At 42.9% G+C, this 21,402-nt stretch overlaps 2 protein-coding genes across 42 annotated transcripts in view; both read right to left on the reverse strand.

Moving 5' to 3' along the window:
* LOC131110316 (protocadherin gamma-B4-like) overlaps positions 1-21,402 on the reverse strand; it is a 159,524-nt gene that overhangs the window by 28,334 nt on the left and 109,788 nt on the right. For 2 of the 41 annotated variants that reach the window (XM_058063341.1, XM_058063326.1), the window contains exon 1: positions 17,681-21,393. The exons of 30 other annotated variants lie outside the window; for them this stretch is intronic. In XM_058063341.1, the coding sequence (XP_057919324.1) occupies positions 17,681-20,080 (2,400 nt within the window). In that variant the 5' untranslated portion in view covers positions 20,081-21,393. 9 more of the 41 variants (XM_058063342.1, XM_058063328.1, XM_058063312.1 and 6 more) reach the window with 7 other exon arrangements.
* LOC131110324 (protocadherin gamma-C5-like) lies at positions 254-3,470 on the reverse strand. Its single transcript, XM_058063363.1, has one exon. The coding sequence runs from the start codon at positions 2,992-2,994 to the stop codon at positions 493-495; it is 2,502 nt and encodes an 833-aa protein (XP_057919346.1). The 5' UTR covers positions 2,995-3,470; the 3' UTR covers positions 254-492.

Here is a 21,402-nt window from a genome sequence, read left to right on the forward strand (position 1 = left end):
CGGTGGCGGGGTACATGCTGGACTGGTGGCCAGCCAATCACAGGGTGCATATAGACAAACAACCATTCACACTCACATTCATACCTATGGACAATTTGAAGTCGCTAATTAACCTAGCATGTTTTTGGAATGTGGGAGGAAACCGGAGTACCCGGAGAAAAACCCACGCATGCACGGGGAGAACATGCAAACTCCACAAAGAGATGGCCGAGGGTGGAACTGAACCCTGGTCTCCGAGCTGTGAGGTCTGCGCGCTAACCACTAGACCGCCGTGCCGCCCGCCACCTAATTAAAATCTACTAATTAACACACTACATTTTCAGTCATGGTCGCTGACTATGATGCCAACTAGTATGCTATTATTAAGTGTTGGCACGTGATTCAGGAACAAAGCAATAAAATCCCATCACAACAGTTATTGTCCACCATCATTGATGGTGTTAAAGAATCAGAGTAGAATTATGGCACCATGTGCATAAGTAAAATTAATTTCTAAAAAAAAAAAATACATTCATCACTGCAAGTTGTACTGCATTGCAAACAAGGTATAGCGCTCACCTGCTGGCTCTCAAAGGTCCAGGTGCTGTCAGGTAAAGAGGCGTCCAGGACGCTGATGACCTCCTTAAAGTCAGCGGTGCTGCTGGGCTTGACCAAAGTGAAATCACTGTACTCGGACACAGGAGACATGCACGACCTGAAGGAGTGACTCTGAGACATGACGTCTCCTCCCAGAACCTCCACGTACTTGATAGGTCCATCAGTGTTGAGCTGAATGTGCAGCTTTCTGTTGGGTTTCTTGTCCTCATCACAGTGTGTCCGTCTCATGCAGCAACTAGCGCTGCTTCTGCTGCTCCTCATGCATTTCACCGCTAAGATGAGCAAAGTCACCAGAGACAGCACGGACACCGAGGCCAGAGACACAATCAAATAAAGTGTGATTCTGCCGCTTGTCTTACTGGGCTCGGACGCCTTGTGTCTCAGCTCCAACATGGGCTCGCTCACACCGTCCTCCAGCAGGATGGACAGCGTGACGGTGGCCGACTGGACCGCTTCCCCGTCATCCTGGACCTCTACAATCAGCCTCTGAGAGGAGTCGTCGTGCTCGGACACAGCACGTTTAGTCCTCACCTCCCCTGTGTACACACTGACCATGAACAAAGAGGCGTCTGTGGACTCCGACACTTTGTATGAGATCCACGCGTTGTGACCCGAGTCCGCGTCCACCGCCGTCACCTTGGTGACCAAGTGGCCCGCTTTGGCCGTGCGGGGAACCCTGAGATGGGAGGCCGCGTGTGGAGAGGGGTAAATGACAGCGGGGGCGTTGTCGTTCTGGTCCAGGATAAAAACATGGACGGTGGCGTTGGTGCTGAGAGATGGAGAGCCCTGGTCCTTTGCCTGAACCTGAATGTGAAACACTTTGACTTTCTCGTAGTCAAACGAGTGCATGCTGTAGATGCTGCCGTTCTCAGAGTTCATGTAAACGTAAGACGATACCGACACGTCGTGCACTTTAGAATCCACGATGGAGTAAGTCACTTTGGCGTTTTCGCCGGCGTCCAAATCACATGCAGACACCGAACATAAAATATGACCTGGAGAACTATTTTCTTTGACATAAACGGTATAATGAGGCTGCGAGAAAACTGGCGGGTTATCATTTACATCTAATAAATCGACATCAATTATTTTTTCACTTGATAGTGGAGGTTTTCCGGAGTCAGTAGCACGAATCTTAACTCGATATTGAGCATTTTTTTCCCGATCAAGCTGTCGGTTTGTGACTAACGAGTAATGGTTAGAGACCGATGGCTTTAACGTAAAGGTGGGGTCAGAGGGCAAACTAAGGGTCACCTTGCCGTTATCTTTTGAGTCGGGGTCTCTTGCGCTAATCAGAGCGATAACGGTCCCTACGGCGGAGTCCTCCGGCACCGGGCTAGTCAGCGACGTCACAATTATTTCCGGAGCATTGTCATTAATGTCGATTATTTTAATTTCCACAGCGCAATGCCCCTCCATTTTGGGATTCCCTTTGTCTTTCGCAGTTATGTCAAATCTGTGGAAAGGACTCGTTTCGTGATCTAACACCCCTTTCACGACGACAGCTCCGGTAGAAGATTCGATATCAAATAATGATAAAATGACATCTAATGTCTGCTCAGCAAATGCATATTCAATTTCTCCGTTTAATCCTTCATCTGCATCCGTGGCTTTAACTTGTAAAATGTGACTTCCTGTTGTGGCCTTTTCGCTGACATTAGTTTCATAGAGCTGCTTATCAAATTGAGGTGCGTTGTCGTTATTATCAAGGACAGTTATTGTAATTTCTGACGTCCCTGAACGCACCGGATCGCCGCCATCCAAGGCAGTGAGAATGAGATGATGGACGGGCAGCTTTTCACGATCGAGAGCTTTTTCCAGCACCAGTTCAGGGATTTTTCTTCCATCTTTTTGAGTTTTTACTGCTAATTTAAAATTGTCGTTTTTGCTGATGAGATAGGAGCGGACAGAATTAGCGCCAACGTCAAGATCCTGCGCACTTTCTAAAGGAAAACGTGCACCGGGATTAACGAGCTCGGCTATTTTTAATATTTTTTCTGCAGCGAGAAAACTAGGAGCGTTGTCGTTAATGTCCAATATTTCGATTTCGACCCGATGCAGCTGCAAAGGGTTGTCAATCACCAGCTCCAGCGGCAGCAGACACGCCGCTCTTTGTGCGCACAGCTCCTCCCTGTCGATTCGATCCGTCACCAGCAGGTCTCCCTTCCCGAGGTCCACGCTGAAATACTGCTTACCGGCCTCCGAGGTGATGCGCAGTTTCCTTCGGTGCAGTTCCGATACAACCAAACCCAAATCTTTGGCCAGGTTCCCCACCAACGAGCCTCGCTTCAGCTCCTCCGGGATGCTGTAGCGCGTCTGCGCGTCTATTGTACTCCACAATAGGGAGAAACGGTGGCACCACCACAGCACCTGCCACGCAGGCAATTTCTTCCACATTATTCCACCTTCAGCAAAATACCATAAATCCAATCAATCAGTCCGATGCGCAAACAGCCGCTAAGTAATCCAGCGCAAAAAAAATGTGTCCTGACATGTAATAATAAAAGAGATAGTCATGCTTTTGTGCGCATGTAGCCCTCCCCCCCCTGAGCACTATACTACATTGGGGAGGCAGGCTGCGATGAAGCAACCAGACGGTTAGATCTCTTTGTACAGCTCTCACTGTCATTGGTCAACACCGAGTACACGTTACAGCCTATCCGGGAAGGGGCAGTGACGTCACAACATACACCCTCTTCATCATAGCCAGTAACATTGACAATACCGAGCAATGGAAGTAATTGTACATTTATTTTTTTTCCTACAATTTGACTCAATTATATGATCAATTAATATGTTTAGGAGTCATTAAATCATGTTTCACCATGTATTTATATCATACTTGTACAATAAATACCAAAGAAATAATACTTTTATTTGCAGTACCAAATAAAATCTTTCATTGTACATGATGCAAGTAACTATGCAAGTACAACATACATTAAAAATACAATTTCAGTGCACAAATACTGCATTTTAGTTGAGTTACTTGTATATTTTCTTCATTTTTTTCAATAATTTTATTAAATTATATGATCAATATTTATTATTAATATGATTGGGATTTATTAAATCACTTAAAGACTGCTGATAGGAAGAACCACAATGCTTTACGGCTATCTATAATGCACCTAAGTTCCTGCAGCACACACACACACACACACACACACACACACTGAGGATGACAAAGGCTCTTTATTGCCTTCCTGTGGCCAACTAGAGCAATTGCAGCCTGTGTATACGTCATCACGTCCACGCTGCATGATTGCAAAAGGCAAATAATCCGACGTAAAGTACCCGGATGGAGGTCTGTGGAGCAATTCGAAGGGGAGGGGTAGGTGATATCTCTCTACGGTGAAGAAGATGACTTAAGAATTTGTTTGCTTTCTTTGTTATTTGATTTTAAATGTTATTACACTCACTTTTTCTACATATAAATATCATTTTGTGTCTTTTTGCATCCTTTTGACAGGGAAGTAACAAACCACAATGGAAATAATAAATAGTCCACGACTATACTGCTAAAATTCACTACCATCATGGTTAAAAATAACAAAAAAATGCAATATCGTGTAGTCAATATAGTATATATTTTGGTACAAACGTCATATAAGCATCCGTTTTATATAAAATATCTGCTGTGCGGGGCTGTGGGCGACAGAGGGAGGTGTGGAGAGGCAGTCAGCGAGCAGGGAAGGAGGGAGGGAGAGAGGGAGAGCCGGGGAGATGCTTTCAGCACCACGCGAGTGGACAGCGCCACACAGGCGGTCGACTGCTGCATCTGCAACCCACACTGCTTGTACACATTGAGGACACGAGGACAACTTTCTATGTTACTGTTGTCATGACAACGAGTGATAGGCACTGACAGGTCAGGAGGTCAAATATATATCATGTAAAAGACTTGTTTATGTGTTGTAAAACATCAAGCAACACAAACATAGAGGTGAAATAGATGTGTAGAGTATAAGTAAATAATCACTTACCTGCAACGACAGTATAACGATGCACCGTCATGACTGTCAATCAAGTGTCTATCACTGTGGTTAAAGTTTGCAGTGGACTGTGCTGAATGGGAGGTGTTTATAATATTTAGCATTTCTCGTGTAGTGAAATATAAATATTAGAAACAGCTGATGCACTCCAAATGTTTAAAGTGCAACAAAGAGTATTACATTTAACCAAATAGGATGCTATAGCTTGTTATAAGTACTTTTAAGACGATACTATGTTGTGAAAAGTGATTATGCAGTATATGTATGCATGTGTGTGTGTGTTGGATGGATTTAAGGTGTCATTTAAAGTGGAAGAGGTGAAATAGTGAAATTAATTTTTACTTAAACTATATTAGGAAAGCAGGAAGTGAACAATTGTAACAGTTACTGATTGTAAAAGTACCATATGGAGGGGGTAGGATTTAATAAACTTTGCTTCTTCCTACTCCTTTTGGACATGTGGAACTGTGAACTGATTATGGGATGCACTCAATTGTAATCTGATGCATGTTGAAATGAAATAAAACCATTATCATAATCAATTAGCTAAGGTTAGTGATTATTGAATATTATGTACGTATTGAATAATAAAAACATACAAAACAACTTGTTAGATGATGTTTTACTATGTGTGATTTGAAAGACGAATAAGATGAAGTCTGTGTCAGATTCTGTGTGTTTTTTGTTGTTGTTGACCTTTGCTGTCTCCTCTGTCGTAAATGCCTCTGTCCATGGTGCTGGCTGAAGCCAGAGACACACCGGCAGTCACTTAGCTAATTACCTCAGCTCATATAGGTTCTGCCTCTGTTGTTTTGTGTTTGCCAGTTTGTTCTTCTCTTTGAGTCGAGTCACACCGTCCTGAATTTTCCTGCCCGCATGTGGCTTTCTTGGTTTGAGACCTAAGCGTTGCTAAGCTCACTTTATATTCTTATTTGTGTCGCTTATTTGTTAAATTACAGTACATGAGAGTTTGGACTGTATGACAAAAGTGTGTTTTTAGTGTAGTGTACATGTGACAACAGATGTGTCAGCCATTGTGACATTGTGAACAAATGTGCATAATATTATGAATTGTGTGTTGTTTGTGCGAGAAGTATATAGAAACACTTTCTTACCTTAAATGGAAAAAGTCATGGATGATCAAGGAGTCAGGCATCCAGGAAGAGGCAGCAGGTGACGAGAAGACATGGAAGAGAAAAGAAAGAAAAGAGACTGGTCAGACCTCTGATGGGCATGCCAACCCTGCATTCGAGAAGCTGGGCAACCAACATACTTACCATGGAACCAAAATGTGTTTGTTTGACATGTCAGTTTTGTGTTATGGCAGGTTGTTCTCATGATTGTGTTGTCGATAGTATACTAGAATTGACGCCAGTGTGTTTCACATGCTTTTTATGTGTTCCATCTTTGAATCAACAACATATTATGAGCACATTATGACATAATATAAGTATTATATGTTGTTTAAACCCTTAACAACAACAACTAATAAATCCTGTGAATAAACATGTAAGCATTCAATCAGGTTTACAGTCTTAAAAATGGTACTGTAATATTTTGCATTTTTTTAGTTGTACTTTATATCTGGAAATTAGTAAGGACATAAGGTACAGCATAAAGATAAAATAAAAAATATTGAAAGACTGAAAAACCGCCATATGTAGAATATATGACTGAATATGTGCTGCATTAGTGCAGCACTAAGTCAGTAGCCTTAAACCGACAGCAGGGGGCCTGGAGGCGATGGTCAGTGACAATAATCCTTTATTCATGAGACTCATGGCTCAGATGTCAAGGCTCACTGTCTTTGTGTCAGGGGAAACGTATCAAACATATCATATCAAAGCATAGAAATGTATTTCAATAAGCATCCTGTGGCTTAAATGATAATAGACATACTGCTTGTGCACTCAAATAAAACAAAAAAGATAAAAATAGGTACAAATAATCTAGTTTATAGCACAAAAAAGGGTGTAAAAAAATAAATTCATTTGTATACTATAAATATTACAAAGCTTTGCCATAACCACGCCAAACATCTCAAATGGGAAAAAAAGATCACAACAAATCTAAAAAGGAGCCATGATCACCCTCCCCCCCTTCATCATCATCATCATCCCTATCAGCCCCCCCCCCCCCCCCCCCTCCCTCGCCATGGTGTGAGAATGCTGCACCTCCCTGCCTAAACCAGGGGTGTCTGCTCTCCTCTCTCGCACATCCAAACACAGGAAGCCGACACACACACCACTCCCGCTCACCCCCATCACTCACAAATGGTCCAGCCCTGCCTGTGAGTCAGCTTGTTGCCATGGTAACACATGCACCCTCTTGCATCCCACCCTGTTTCATACAAGCTGGCGACCATGGCTGAGAAACAAAAAGACCTATAAAAACATCACAGCGTGGAAGGAAATGATAAATGATAAAAATTATTTGATGTTTTGCCCTGATAGGTCAGACACGGCTATGATCAATAAAAGCAATGCATCTGAGTAACACTACCAGGAACTGGAAGGTAAAGAGACTTGGTTCAATCCACATGATCAATACATTGAAATGAAAATAAAATAAAAAGGACGACGTAGTGTTAGCTGCCTTTGTATAGACAGAACAAAACGTCCCACATAGAGATATCTTTCTCTCAGCCTTTCTGCTGCAGAGTGGTGCAGCTGGAGTGGGGGAGGGGTGAGATGCAGGAAAGCAGAGCAGGAGCAGGAAGACTTTGGAAAAAAACAAGAAAGGCGACAGCACACTGGCCGTCATTTCCATGAGGGAACTGTGTCAAACACCATCAGCATGAGACAATATGCTGTTATTCCTAATGATTAATTTGAACTAAATAGTAAAAAATAGTCATAGCATAATATGCTATTTTATATTGAAATCGCTGAAACTGACCACTGTGGAGGATTATAGATTTATATTTATATTTTAAAATGCTCTCTGTTACCATAACAACCGAAGAGACTGAATGGGGATCACAGTAGACTTGAAGATAGCAGGTGAGAGGCGGTGTACACCCTGGACTGGTGGCCAGCCAATCACAGGGCACATATAGACAAACAACCATTCACACTCACATTCATACCTATGGACAATTTGGAGTCGCTAATTAACCTAGCATGTTTTTGGAATGTGGGAGGAAACCGGAGTACCTGGAGAAAACCCACACATGCAGGAAGAACATGCAAACTCCACACAGAGATGTCCGAGGGTGGAATTGAACCCTGGTCTCCTAGCTGTGAGGTCTGCGCGCTAACCACTCGACCGCCGTGCCGAAGATAGCAATACTGAAGTAATAAATGTTATGTTTGTGTACATCTGCTCGAGTCTTAAGTGTACTTAACCCAACTTTGGGACTGTCCCACATTGTCCTGGCTAATCCCGAGTGTAATCTTGTGCAGAGATTCAGCCAGTTCAGAAGACAACGCAAGCAGACGTACCGAAAAGCTTGAAGCTATAAGTTAGAATCAAATCAGTACACTGAACCTCCCCTCTTTTACATATTTATATTTACGGATATTTTTAATAAACTAATGCGGGTGTGTGAGGTGCATTCAGTGTCTGGAAGCACGCAAGCAATGTGGTCATGCATCTCCTGTCACACAGCAGCTGAACACGCAAGGCAGCGAGGAACATCACATCAGAGATGGGGACAATGCTATGGTATCTTCTGCACGTGATTGGATAGATTTGTGGTCATTGTTGAATGAAACAACTTTAAGAAAATGGGTCATAAAATGTAAGAAATGTCTGAAGAACTCATGTAGGCTTCTAAAAGAAACCGAAAGGAAGGACTGCTGTACTCAGTGGCGTCATTAGGCCTATTTTAGGGGGACTTAAGCCCTCCTAAAATTTTCTTAAGTCCCCCAAAATAATGTAATATTTTTTATTGATAAAAAAAATTAATAGATTTTTTTTAATTATTTTTATTGATTCAAATTTTTTTTATTGACAAATAATTTTTTTTTTTAATCTGACAAATTTTATATAATAGGGCAAAAGCAGGCTAATAAGCAAGCCAGTAAGAAGGCTAATACTAGCCTACTGCTACTACTAATAGTAGTAGTAATAATCATAATAATAATAATGATAGTAATAATAATAGGCTAATTAATCATTGATCACTGTTCACTGGATTTGCAGTGTAGATTGTGTGTACTTTTAATGTACATTTAATGGTGGCCTAAAACTATTGAGTATCTCTACTAAATCTGTCCAAAAGTGGGAAAGTTATATCCCGGTTCTTGTTCCTTTTTGGATTTTTTAAAATGTTTACTACATTCATTCATATCCTGTGCATCTCCAGGGGACTAAACCCCCCCTGTCCTAAGAACCTAGTGACGCCCCTGGCTGTACTAATAATATCATTGGGATTTAACGCAGCAAACTAACACACACACACGGAATAAGGTGGCTTGTGACATCATGACCACAACACTTTCAGTGTCACGTCTTAGGTATGATATTATAGAAGATGTTTTCAAACTATCATGTTGCTGACCAAGTGCTCATTAGCAGCACGATTAATATGTGATGCTGCTGCAGCTCTGAGCACTGATAGCCGTCATTAAACGATTAGTTAGCCCACTTTCATCCATTGTGGAACACATGCAGCCTCTGTCCTAGTTTATGCATCCCCTCATCTTTTGTTACATAACCTCTCTCATCACATCCCTTTGTCTTTTGCTTCCACCACTTCAAATATCTCACCCAGTTTCTGTTGCTATACAGGACATTGTTTAGAGCCTAATATAACGTCGTCATGCACGTTTTTCCCATTTCAGGACACAAAGACGGCTACATTCAGAGTAAAATGGCGGCCGAGCATCACAAACACAAGTCCTGCACAGGGATGATGCTTGTGCAGGGGACCGCGTGCCTCCTCCCCTCCGCTCCCCTCCCCCGCAGCCTGCCTCTGTCCTCCTCTCCCATCATCTTTCGCCCTCTCCATCACGACAGCACCAACTGTTTCTATCTTCTCCATTAAACCGCATGTTAAAACAACATTACTGCCTAACACTTGGCATTGTAAACGTCCATTAGTTGCATCTATTTCTGTGCTTTTGTTCCTATGTGTAGCGGCGGCACGCTATAGGGAAGTAGGTCACTGGGAAAATAGTGCGCTGCATACTTGTGTGCTTCTATGAGGGAGCAATCAGAGGCAATATTTGGCAGGAGTGAACATCCTATTTGTTGTTGCAGCTTTTGTATTGATCATAAATGCAATGGTGATACACCCTCATCAGTACACTCACTTACTATGACCCTGCTCCTTTAAATGCAACCTTAAATTATGTATTGCATGAATTAGAATGAAGGCAGAAAAATACTGTTAAGAATACAACAAACAGACATCATCAACTACAAGATACAAATAGTGGAATGCTATAAGCAAGAAAATACACTCAAGATATATCACTATACACCATGAAGGAAATAGTACACAATGTTGTATGTTGGCAAGTAGGTCAAATAGATGCATTGTGTAAGCTATATGACAACAAAAGCTGAACTCTTAAAAGAGAGGGAGGAGTGAAATTCATTCATTTATTCATTTTCTACCGCTTATCCTCATGAGGGTCGCGGGGGTGCTGGAGCCTATCCCAGCTGTCTTCGGGCGAGAGGCGGGGTACACCCTGGACTGGTGGCCAGCCAATCACAGCCACATATAGACAAACAACCATTCACACTCACATTCATACGTATGGACAATTTGGAGTCGCTAATTAACCTAGCATGTTTTTTTTTTGGAATGTGGGAGGAATACCGGAGTACCCGGAGAAAACCCACGCATGCACGGGGTGAACATGCAAACTCCACACAGAGATGGCCGAGGGTGGCGAAAGACAAAATAAGAAGCCAAAACAGGAGAACTCTCATTCATTCATTTGGGGTGGAATCGAACCCTGGTCCTCCTAGCTGTGATGTTTGCGTGCTAACCAAGGAGTGAAATTAATTATGTAAATTGGATAAAATTACAGTGGGGGTTAGAATAACTCCAAAATACCACAAAAAATACAAGTTGCCCAGAAAGGGTTGTCATGGTTGCTAAATATACTCCAGCAGCAGTAATAATTCATAATTATGAATACAGAATGTCAACCAGGATATGAACGAACGAATGAATGGATCTCACCTCTTCCAGCAAATTATCCATGTCAGTTTTCGGCCTGGGTACCGTCCTAGTGCAGTCCCCACTCAGGGTGCTTTGACTGATCTGGCGAGAAAACTTCAGATCGCTTTTCCGGGAATCAGTAGTTCCGCATACGTCGTAAGTAAAAGCCTGCTTCAACGTACCAGAACCGTCCACGTCGGCATACAGAGGCGGGTAGTACGGAATGACCGGAAGTGCCCCGTTCGATTTCAAAAACAGTCGCTCCTGTCTCCATCGGTACACTTTGACCGATATGATGAGCACCAAGCAGGTGATGAAGAGGAAGGAGACCACAGCCAAAGCCAAGACTAAGTAAAAAGTCAGCTTGTCATTGTACTCCTTGTCGTGCATGCTAAAGTCAGTGAACTCTGACAGCACTTCAGGGAAGCTGTCCGCCACCGCCACGTTAACAATGACTGTAGCTGAACGAGAGGGCTGCCCGTTGTCCTCCACTAGAACAGTCAGTCTTTGTTTGACAGCATCTTTATCAGTGACTTGGCGGACAGTTCTTATTTCTCCATTGTGTAGGCCCACTTCAAACAGCGCCCTGTCTGTGGCTTTGTGCACTTTATAGGAGAGCCAGGCGTTCTGTCCAGAGTCCACATCAACAGCCACCACTTTAGTCACCAGATAGCCCACATCTGCTGAACGAGGCACCATTTCGGCTAACACCGAGCCGCTTGTCTGGACCGGGTATAGAACTTGAGGGGTGTTGTCGTTCTGGTCTTGTATCAGAATACGAACGCTGACGTTGCTGCTGAGAGGAGGAGAGCCTCCATCTTGAGCTCGGACTCGAATGACAAAGTCTTTAGTTTGCTCGTAGTCAAAAGAACGCACGGCCATGATCTCCCCGCTTTCTGCATTTACGGTAAAAAAGTCTGAAGCTGACATTCCTTGAAGCGGATCGTCTTCAAGAAAATAAGAAATGCGCGCGTTGTTTCCTGAATCTTTATCGCTGGCTTTCACGCCGAGAAAAGGAACGCCAGGAATGTTATTCTCAGTTACGGATGCGGAATAAAACGCACGTGGAAACAAAGGGGCGTGGTCATTTACATCTGATAGCTTAAGATGAATCGTCGTATTAGCAGAACGAGGCGGAGTGCCCTCGTCTATTGCTGTTAGCGTTATATTATATTCCGGCACCGTTTCTCGATCCAAAACATCATCAGATATTAAAGTATAAAAATTAAGTGATGAGGGTTTTATTTTGAAGGGCAAATCATGACTAAGGAAGCACCTCACTTGACCATTCATACCTGAGTCCAGATCCTTAATATTAAGCATAGCTATTGTGGTTTCCAAAGGGGAATCTTCCGGTATGGGATTGGAGAGTGAAATGATGCTAATGACAGGATCGTTATCATTTAAATCCACTAGATCTATCATCACCTTGCACGTGTCTCTAAGCCCTCCTTTATCAGTGGCTTCCACGTCGATTTCATACTGCTTGACTTTCTCATAATTAAGATCACCCACGACGTGGATGTCTCCTGTGTTCGGGTGGATGCCAAACACGGATGAAGCCACGTCACTGTTGCGTGAGAATGAATACACAACCTCGCTGTTCGATCCCGTATCTATATCCGTGGCACTGACTTGCATGATTCGTGTCCCCACTAAGGAGTTTTCAGGTACATTGACTTTGTAGCGGGACTGGCTGAAAACTGGCGCATTGTCATTTGCATCTAATACAATGACGTTTATTCTCACGGAGCTCGATTTGGGGGGGTCGCCGCCATCATACGCAGTTAAAGTGAGCCTGTGCTGCTCTTGTATTTCTCTGTCTAGTAAAGCATCCAGTATCATTTCGGCATATTTAGTACCATCAGGACGAGAGAGTATATTTAATTTAAAATGATCAGTAGGGCTGAGAGTGTATGTGTGCAAAGAATTCGAACCTGCGTCAGTATCTTTGGCGCTGTCGAGTGAAAACCGAGCCCCCTTCAGAGCAGATTCTCTTATTTCGAAATTAATTTCCCTGTTTGGAAACACAGGAGCGTTATCATTAATATCAAGAATCTCCACATCGACGTGATGGAGCTCCATGGGGTTATTTAAGATGATTTGGAAATGCAAAGAGCAAGGAGACACTTGGCCGCACCTCTCCTCTCTGTCTATTCTCTGCTTAATTTCCAGTGTCCCTTTGTCCAAATTCAGAGCGATGTACTCACTGCTGTCCTCTGTGAATATTCTGGCACGCCCGGATTTCAACCTTTGCACATCCAAACCGACATCCCGAACGATACTGCCAACAATGGAGCCCATCGCCATTTCTTCTGGTATGGAATAACGGACATGAGCGGCAGCCACGTAAACGTCCACGGCAAACAGGCAAATAAACAACATCCTCCAAGAAAAGAGAAAAAGATTCCACATCCTGATTTAATCCTAAATGAAGTGGATCGAGTGGATGTGAGGAAAAGGAGCTTTCCCGTCGATGTGTTGCAGGACATTAAATGAGACCAGCAAAGAGCAGCAGACACTTAAATTAGGAACCTTGTCCTCACATTGACCAACAGCGGCACTTAGAGACGAAAATGAGAATTACAACCTTGTCTACAATAAAATACATAGCAGTGCATACATGTGTTACTTCAGAGAAGAATATAAGCAAAGTTTATATTTTGTAACATGCTAACCTCTAAAGGAGAGTCAGGTTCATCCAGGATGTTCTTCTGCATGGTGCCTGTAGAACTTGGGTCCATGACCAGCACGTTGTGACTAGCAGCTCTGTCCAACTTCAAGTCGCTTTTTCTGGAGTCGGTGGTCCTGCACACCTCGTAATTGTACACGTGCGGGAGAGTCCCCGTCCCCAAAGTGTCCGAGTAACGTGGCGGATAATACGGAATGACAGGGAGGTTGGAGTGGTACAGGATGCGAGACCGTCTCCACCTGTACACTTTGACCGATATGATAAGCAGCAAGCAGGTGATGAAGAGGAAGGAGACCACAGCCAAAGCCAAGACTAAGTAAAAAGTCAGCTTGTCATTGTACTCCTTGTCGTGCATGCTAAAGTCAGTGAACTCTGACAGCACTTCAGGGAAGCTGTCCGCCACCGCCACGTTAACAATGACTGTAGCTGAACGAGAGGGCTGCCCGTTGTCCTCCACTAGAACAGTCAGTCTTTGTTTGACAGCATCTTTATCAGTGACTTGGCGGACAGTTCTTATTTCTCCATTGTGTAGGCCCACTTCAAACAGCGCCCTGTCTGTGGCTTTGTGCACTTTATAGGAGAGCCAGGCGTTCTGTCCAGAGTCCACATCAACAGCCACCACTTTAGTCACCAGATAGCCCACATCTGCTGAACGAGGCACCATTTCGGCTAGCACCGAGCCGCCTGTCTGGACCGGGTACAGAACCTGAGGGGCGTTGTCGTTCTGGTCTTGTATCAGGATGCGAACGCTCACGTTGCTGCTGAGAGGAGGAGAGCCTCCATCTTGAGCTCGGACTCTAAAGTGGAAGTCTTTTAGATGTTCGTAGTCAAAAGAGCGTACCGCATGAATGACTCCGCTATCAGCGCTAACGGACACATATGAGGAGACCGGCACTCCGTTAACAGAGGAGTCCTCCAGGATGTAAGAGACACGAGCGTTCTGGTTCCAGTCAGCATCTCTGGCTTTCACTGTGAATATAGAGAGACCTGGTGTGTTGTTTTCTACAATGGAGGCCTCATATGAGCTCCTCTCAAACACGGGCGCGTTGTCGTTCACGTCTGAGACGTGTAAAGTGAGAGTGACGCTGCTGGACAGGGGGGGTACCCCCTCATCAGAGCATGTCACTGTAATGTTATACTCACTGGATCTCTCTCGGTCTAATTCGCTGTCAGTCACTAAACTGTAGAAACTATTAGACGTGGATTTCATTACAAAAGGAATATTATGATCAATACTACAATGCACTTGTCCGTTTTCACCAGAGTCAGCGTCCTGGATATTTATCATGGTAACAACAGTACCAGGTTCAGCATCTTCTGATATCACATTGGATTTAGACATTATATGGATGTCAGGTTTATTATCATTAATGTCAACGATATCAATAATAACTTTACATGAGTCTCCTAATCCTCCATCATCACTTGCACGCAAATTAAGCTGAAATGTTTTAGCTTTTTCATAGTCAATCTTTCCTTTTAATTCAACCTGTCCACTGTTTTCATTTACGCCAAACAAACCGCGATTGTGATCGGATACACTTGAAATAGAATATGTAATTTTACCATTAGAGCCGTGGTCCGCATCGGTGGCCGTGACTGCGACGACAACGGTTCCAACTGCTGCGTTTTCTTCCACAGACGCTTTATAAAGACGTTGCGTAAAAACAGGTGCATTGTCATTGGCGTCTAGAACTGTGATTAAAATATGCATCGTTCCGGTCATTTGCGGTTCTCCTCCGTCTACCGCAGTGAGAATGAGAGACAGGTGCTCGTTTTTTTCTCTATCCAGAGGCTTCTCTAACACCATCTCCACGTTCTTTGTTCCATCAGCCTGATCGAGTAATTTCACAACAAAATGCTCCGTGGGTTCGAGTTTATATGACTGTAATCCATTTAAACCCACATCCTCATCGATTGCGCGGTCTAATATGAATTTAGCTCCGTTTACTGCGGATTCGCTGATTTTAAATTGCACATTGTTCTTCTCAAACGACGGAGGGTTATCGTTAATGTCTGTGATCTCTACCGTCACGCTGTAGAACTCCATGGGGTTCTCTAAAATGATCTGAAAATGCAAAGCGCAAGGCGTCGTCTCGCCGCACAGCTCCTCTCTGTCTAGCCTGTCTCCGATGAGAAGGAGCCCTCTGTCGTTATTTAACTCCACGTACTGGTGGCTGTCTGTGGTGAATATGCGAGCTTTGCCTGTTTTAAGCCTCTTCACGTCCAGACCAAAATCTTTGGCCATGTTACCGACGAGTGAGCCTTTAGGCTGCTCTTCTGGAATGGAGTAACTGACCTGCCCGAGCACCAAGCTGGAAGAAAGGAGACAGAGAAAAAACACCACTTGCCCCCTCATTATTCCCTCGGATGCGCTGGAAAAGCCAAAATAAACGTTGTCCTCCACGGTTGAAAAGTCAAAACAAATATTTGTGATGAATATTCCAAAGGGGAGAGTCAAATCACGGTGATTTATTTCAGAATAAGGCACAGCGTGCGGCCGGTGTGCTTCGGTTCATTGTCTTTATCTAAAATGAAGAGAGGGTGCGCAAGAGCAGGGAGTCTGCGCCATATTTTACACACGCTAGCCAACAGCGGCGCTGTGAGTTCATATAGGAACACTGCAGTGTGTGCAAAGCGTTATTTAAACTGCTTCAGTCAAACAATAACAAATGAGCAATTCTTGGGTACAGATACTTGACTTTTTATACTTTAGACCCCTGAAACGGGCAAAAACTACATTTGTAAAGTTTAGCTATGATGCAAATACACTGTGTCTAACATTAAAGTGGTCTTATTATACTTTTTTTCCACTTTTCTGACCTTTAAATGCAGTTCAAATGTTGTATTCTCGTATTAAACAATGACAAAGTTTCAGGTAATGAGCTTTTTGAGTTTGGAATTGAGCCTGAAAGAAGTTTGGGTTGGCTCAAAACGCTTGGTGTCAAAGGCATGGTAAAGGGCGGACTTCAATGTTAATATAGTTAGGAAGCACTGTAAGCGTTTGACCAATCACTGTGGAGTAGGCGTGCCTGGAGGCGTGCCGTGGGTGGAATAAATGAAAACAAAGTGTTTTGGCCAGAAGCACAAATACAAATAAATAAAACTAGAATAGGTGTAGATTATGCAAAATGTAAAAAGTTTACTGTGCGGGTTATTGTGTGCAGCTGCTCTATAGGAGACCACAACTCAATAAATAGGGTTGAAAAATTAACATAATTGGCTCACTTTAATTAAAATGCCCAAGGAGACGTGTGAAATTCAAGAGGAGAGGCAACGGAATAAAAAGGCAAAGCATATCGCTCTCCATGGTGCTGAAATGAAAGGCTTTGTAAAGTGCAATATTTTGGCAGTGACAGGCTTTGGATTTTTTTTTTAATGATTTAACTTTAATGCAGAGCAACCCTTTTTGGTGGCTCAAAAATTGATTACTAGTCAAACGCTTGTTACATCACAACAAATTAAATCATATACCGATGACTTGAATTTATATTGAAGTGAATGGTTGGATTATCATTGAGAAGAAGTTAGAGAGGAGCTACCAACATGAAGTTAAATGACATACACAGGTCATTTAAAGGCAGCTGAACCCCCCACCCCCACCCCCATACAAATCTAGAAAAGATAAGCAAAAAGCTAAAGTGTGCTGAGCTTAACACACCAAAATATCTGAAAGATCACAGAAACTGGACCATCAAATAATATTTTCTTGGAAAAAAAAAAAACAACTCTTCCACCACACCATCAACAAAAGTCCAAACTATTCTGTCAAGGTTATATGTATCATTGCCAGAACACCACCATGACTGTAAATACAGGGGATTACAACAAAATGTTTACCATGTAACTTTGCCAGAATACATGTTTAAAAACAAGGATGAGAAGACAAAAATATGGAGAACGAAACTACCAACTCCTGATCCAAAGCATACTGCATCGTGTGTTATGGGATGTACAGGTATGAATGCTAAAGGAACTGCTCAATATGTTCCTGTAGTACTTCCACCAACTGGGAAATGAGGTATTGTTTGATACTGAAAATAAACGGGTGGGTTTGGCATTTAGTTAATAAAGTTAGACAAAAACTACAGCAGACTCGAATGAACATCTGTGGACAGTTTGCACTTGAAGTGATTTTCATTGTTACTTAATTTTGAGAGTGGGGAAATGAAAGTATTATACACAAAATTGAGGTAATTTCTTAATTATAAATGATGTATTTTTGTCAAATGGCATAATAACTCAGGGTCTAGTGGTATTTGTAAAACAAAGTCTAACCTCCAGAGGAGAATCAGGTTCATCCAGGATGTTCTTCTCACTGAGTATCTTCTGCATGGTCCCTGTAGAACCGGGGTCCATGACCAGCACGTTGTGACTAGCAGCTCTGTCCAACTTCATGTCGCTTTTTCTGGAGTCGGTGGTCCTGCACACCTCGTAATTGTACACGTGCGGGAGAGTCCCCGTCCCCAAAGTGTCCGAGTAACGTGGCGGATAATACGGAATGACAGGGAGGTTGGAGTGGTACAGGATGCGAGACCGTCTCCACCTGTACACTTTGACCGATATGATAAGCAGCAAGCAGGTGATGAAGAGGAAGGAGACCACAGCCAAAGCCAAGACTAAGTAAAAAGTCAGCTTGTCATTGTACTCCTTGTCGTGCATGCTAAAGTCAGTGAACTCTGACAGCACTTCAGGGAAGCTGTCCGCCACCGCCACGTTAACAATGACTGTAGCTGAACGAGAGGGCTGCCCGTTGTCCTCCACTAGAACAGTCAGTCTTTGTTTGACAGCATCTTTATCAGTGACTTGGCGGACAGTTCTTATTTCTCCATTGTGTAGGCCCACTTCAAACAGCGCCCTGTCTGTGGCTTTGTGCACTTTATAGGAGAGCCAGGCGTTCTGTCCAGAGTCCACATCAACAGCCACCACTTTAGTCACCAGATAGCCCACATCTGCTGAACGAGGCACCATTTCGGCTAACACCGAACCGCCTGTCTGGACCGGGTACAGAACCTGAGGGGCGTTGTCGTTCTGGTCTTGTATCAGGATGCGAACGCTTACGTTGCTGCTAAGAGGAGGAGAGCCTCCATCTTGAGCTCGGACTTTAAAGTGGAACTCTTTTAGATGCTCGTAGTCAAAAGAGCGTACCGCATGAATGACTCCGCTATCAGCGCTAACGGACACATATGAGGAGACCGGCACTCCGTTAACAGAGGAGTCCTCCAGGATGTAAGAGACACGAGCGTTCTGGTTCCAGTCAGCATCTCTGGCTTTCACTGTGAATATAGAGAGACCTGGTGTGTTGTTTTCTACAATGGAGGCTTCATATGAGCTCCTCTCAAACACGGGCGCGTTGTCATTCACGTCGGAGACGTGTAAGGTGAGAGTGACGCTGCTGGAGAGGGGGGGTACCCCCTCATCAGAGCATGTCACTGTGATGTTATACTGAGATGCTGATTCTCTATCCAAAGCTACCTCTGTCACTAAGCTGTAAAATCCATTCATAGTATTTTCTATTTTAAACGGAATATCCTCGTTAATTTTACACTTGACCTCTCCATTGCTGCCAGAGTCGGGATCGTTAACGCTTAACATCGTTACAACGGTATTCTCTGCAGAGTCCTCAGAAATGGAATCTGATTTAGAGAGTATCTTCATTTGAGGACTGTTGTCATTAACATCGATGATATCAATCAGGATCTTACTTGAATCAGACAGTCCTCCATTGTCGACAGCCTCAATGTCTATTTGTAATACTTTAGTTCGCTCATAATCGATATCACCCATTAAAATAACCTCACCAGTTACACTATTGATCTGAAATAGGTCTGATAATCTCAGCTTGTCTTTTGATATGACATATAATATTTGCCCATTAGAGCCACTGTCTTTGTCAGATGCACTAACAGTTATTACACTGGTTCCTCTGGGTGAATTTTCCTTAATAGTTGCCTTATATAAAGATTTAGTAAACACTGGAGCATTATCATTAGCATCTAACACATGCACATTAATCTTCATTGTTCCTGACCTGCGTGGTTGTCCGCCATCAAATGCTGTTAATAACAATGAAATCTGCTCCTGCTGCTCTCTATCTAGAGGCTTCTGCAGTATCATCTCCACCTTTTTACGCCCATCTGCTTGATTCGATAATTTAAGCTGAAAATGATCAGTTGGACTAAGCGAGTAGCTCTGCAGCCCATTTGCGCCAATATCAGCATCGATGGCTTTCTCCAGCACAAATTTAGAGCCTATGATGGCTGACTCGCTGATTTCAAAGCGTTTGCTGCTGGATTCGAAGCTGGGGGCATTGTCGTTCACGTCCGTGATTTCAATAGTGATACGAAACAATTCCATAGGATTTTCCAAAATCATCTGCAAATGCAAAGCACAGAGCGTCGTCTCACCGCACAGCGTCTCTCTGTCTATCCTCTCCTTCACAAGGAGGAGCCCCCTTTCTTTCTCCAGCTCGATGTATTCCGCGCTGTCTCCTGAATGAATACGGGCTCGCCCGGATTTCAGCCTTTTCAGGTCCAAACCCAAATCCCGAGCCACGTTCGACACCAAAGATCCTTTCTCCATTTCCTCCGGGATCGAATAACTGACTTGGCCCATCACGGAAAAGGAAGACGTGAGCAAGATGAAAAACACTTGGCACGACATCCTTTTATAATCCATATTTCACCGAGTTAGCACTTCAAAAATATTCAAATAAATCCCACTATAAAAATGATGAGGAGGAACAACAGTCGTCCATGTCCACGGTTAGAGGAGTGGGGATCGAAATGACTGCTTTATTGTGTAAAACGTCATTGTGTAAGAGGGAGGGACTGACTGAAGCCCTGTCGAAGACTGCCACACTCTGGCCAAGAGCTGCTCTTTCTACTGCACATAACAGTCAAGGCCCATACAGTAAGCCAACCAGAAAAACTTATTCAATTAATTCTGTAAACACCACAAAATGTCATAAAAAATATACATAATATAATAACTAATTATTATATTTGTCTGGTAATGGTTCAGGTACTTATGGGTTCATATGCATAAACCTGCAGCCAGACTATGTCATTTAAATATTTCTTATTTGTGAAAGCAATAAAAAAAATCCTATATATTAAAATCCTATGTATTATTTGTATTATAAAAGTATGTTGTCATGATACAATTTTTTCAGACGTCGATACCAAAACTGGTGAATTTCTAAAATTTCTGATACTAATTTAATGTCACAATAACAATGAAAAAATAACCCGATTGTTTTTAAATACGCAATTTCATTAAAAAGTGCTTTAAACTGTCAAGTATGTAAGATCGCTGTCCTTCAGCACCTCTCTTCACAGAATTTAAGTTGCAGGACCAGCTGCCAAGGGGTATCCATTAAAAAAAAAAAAAAAAAAAAATCAGTGGCACCTTCCAGTCGCTATAACAAACAATACTGTGCTTATAAATGGTCATAAATACATGCTTTACTTTAAAAAATGAACAACAGTTCTTTTTAATATAGAATTGGATGTACTTGAAGGTTCAACATCACAGCTGTTTTTTATTTTGCCTTTTCCATTTTTGTGTTGGCATCGTGTTATTTCACCAAGGGACTGCTGGATATAGACAGCCCAATTGAGAGCACTTCCTTCAGGTAAGCTAAAGCGCCTCCCACCATCTCCCTACCAAAGCCATTATTTTTAAAACAGCAGGCGTTCTTCTGCAATGACTTGAGGAGCAGGCGTCACTTCTACAAAGAATCAACATGGCTCACCGAGGGAAAGTTATATTTCATACCGATTGGACCAAGAAAAAAACAAGCATTGGTGTATTTATGACACCTTTGCATGTTGGTATTGACTTAGTACCAAAGTATCGGTTCTTATGAAGCAAAGTGTAAGCAAATGCTGATTCAACAGATTTGAAAATAATCATTAAAAAAATCATTTTCTAGTGAGAGGAAAACAAACCAAGCAGGGTGAAAGTTTGATAAGAGAAAATGATCTCAAGTGACCAAC

This window comes from Doryrhamphus excisus, chromosome 23 (assembly GCF_030265055.1).
Source record: "Doryrhamphus excisus isolate RoL2022-K1 chromosome 23, RoL_Dexc_1.0, whole genome shotgun sequence".
NCBI lineage: Eukaryota > Metazoa > Chordata > Actinopteri > Syngnathiformes > Syngnathidae > Doryrhamphus > Doryrhamphus excisus.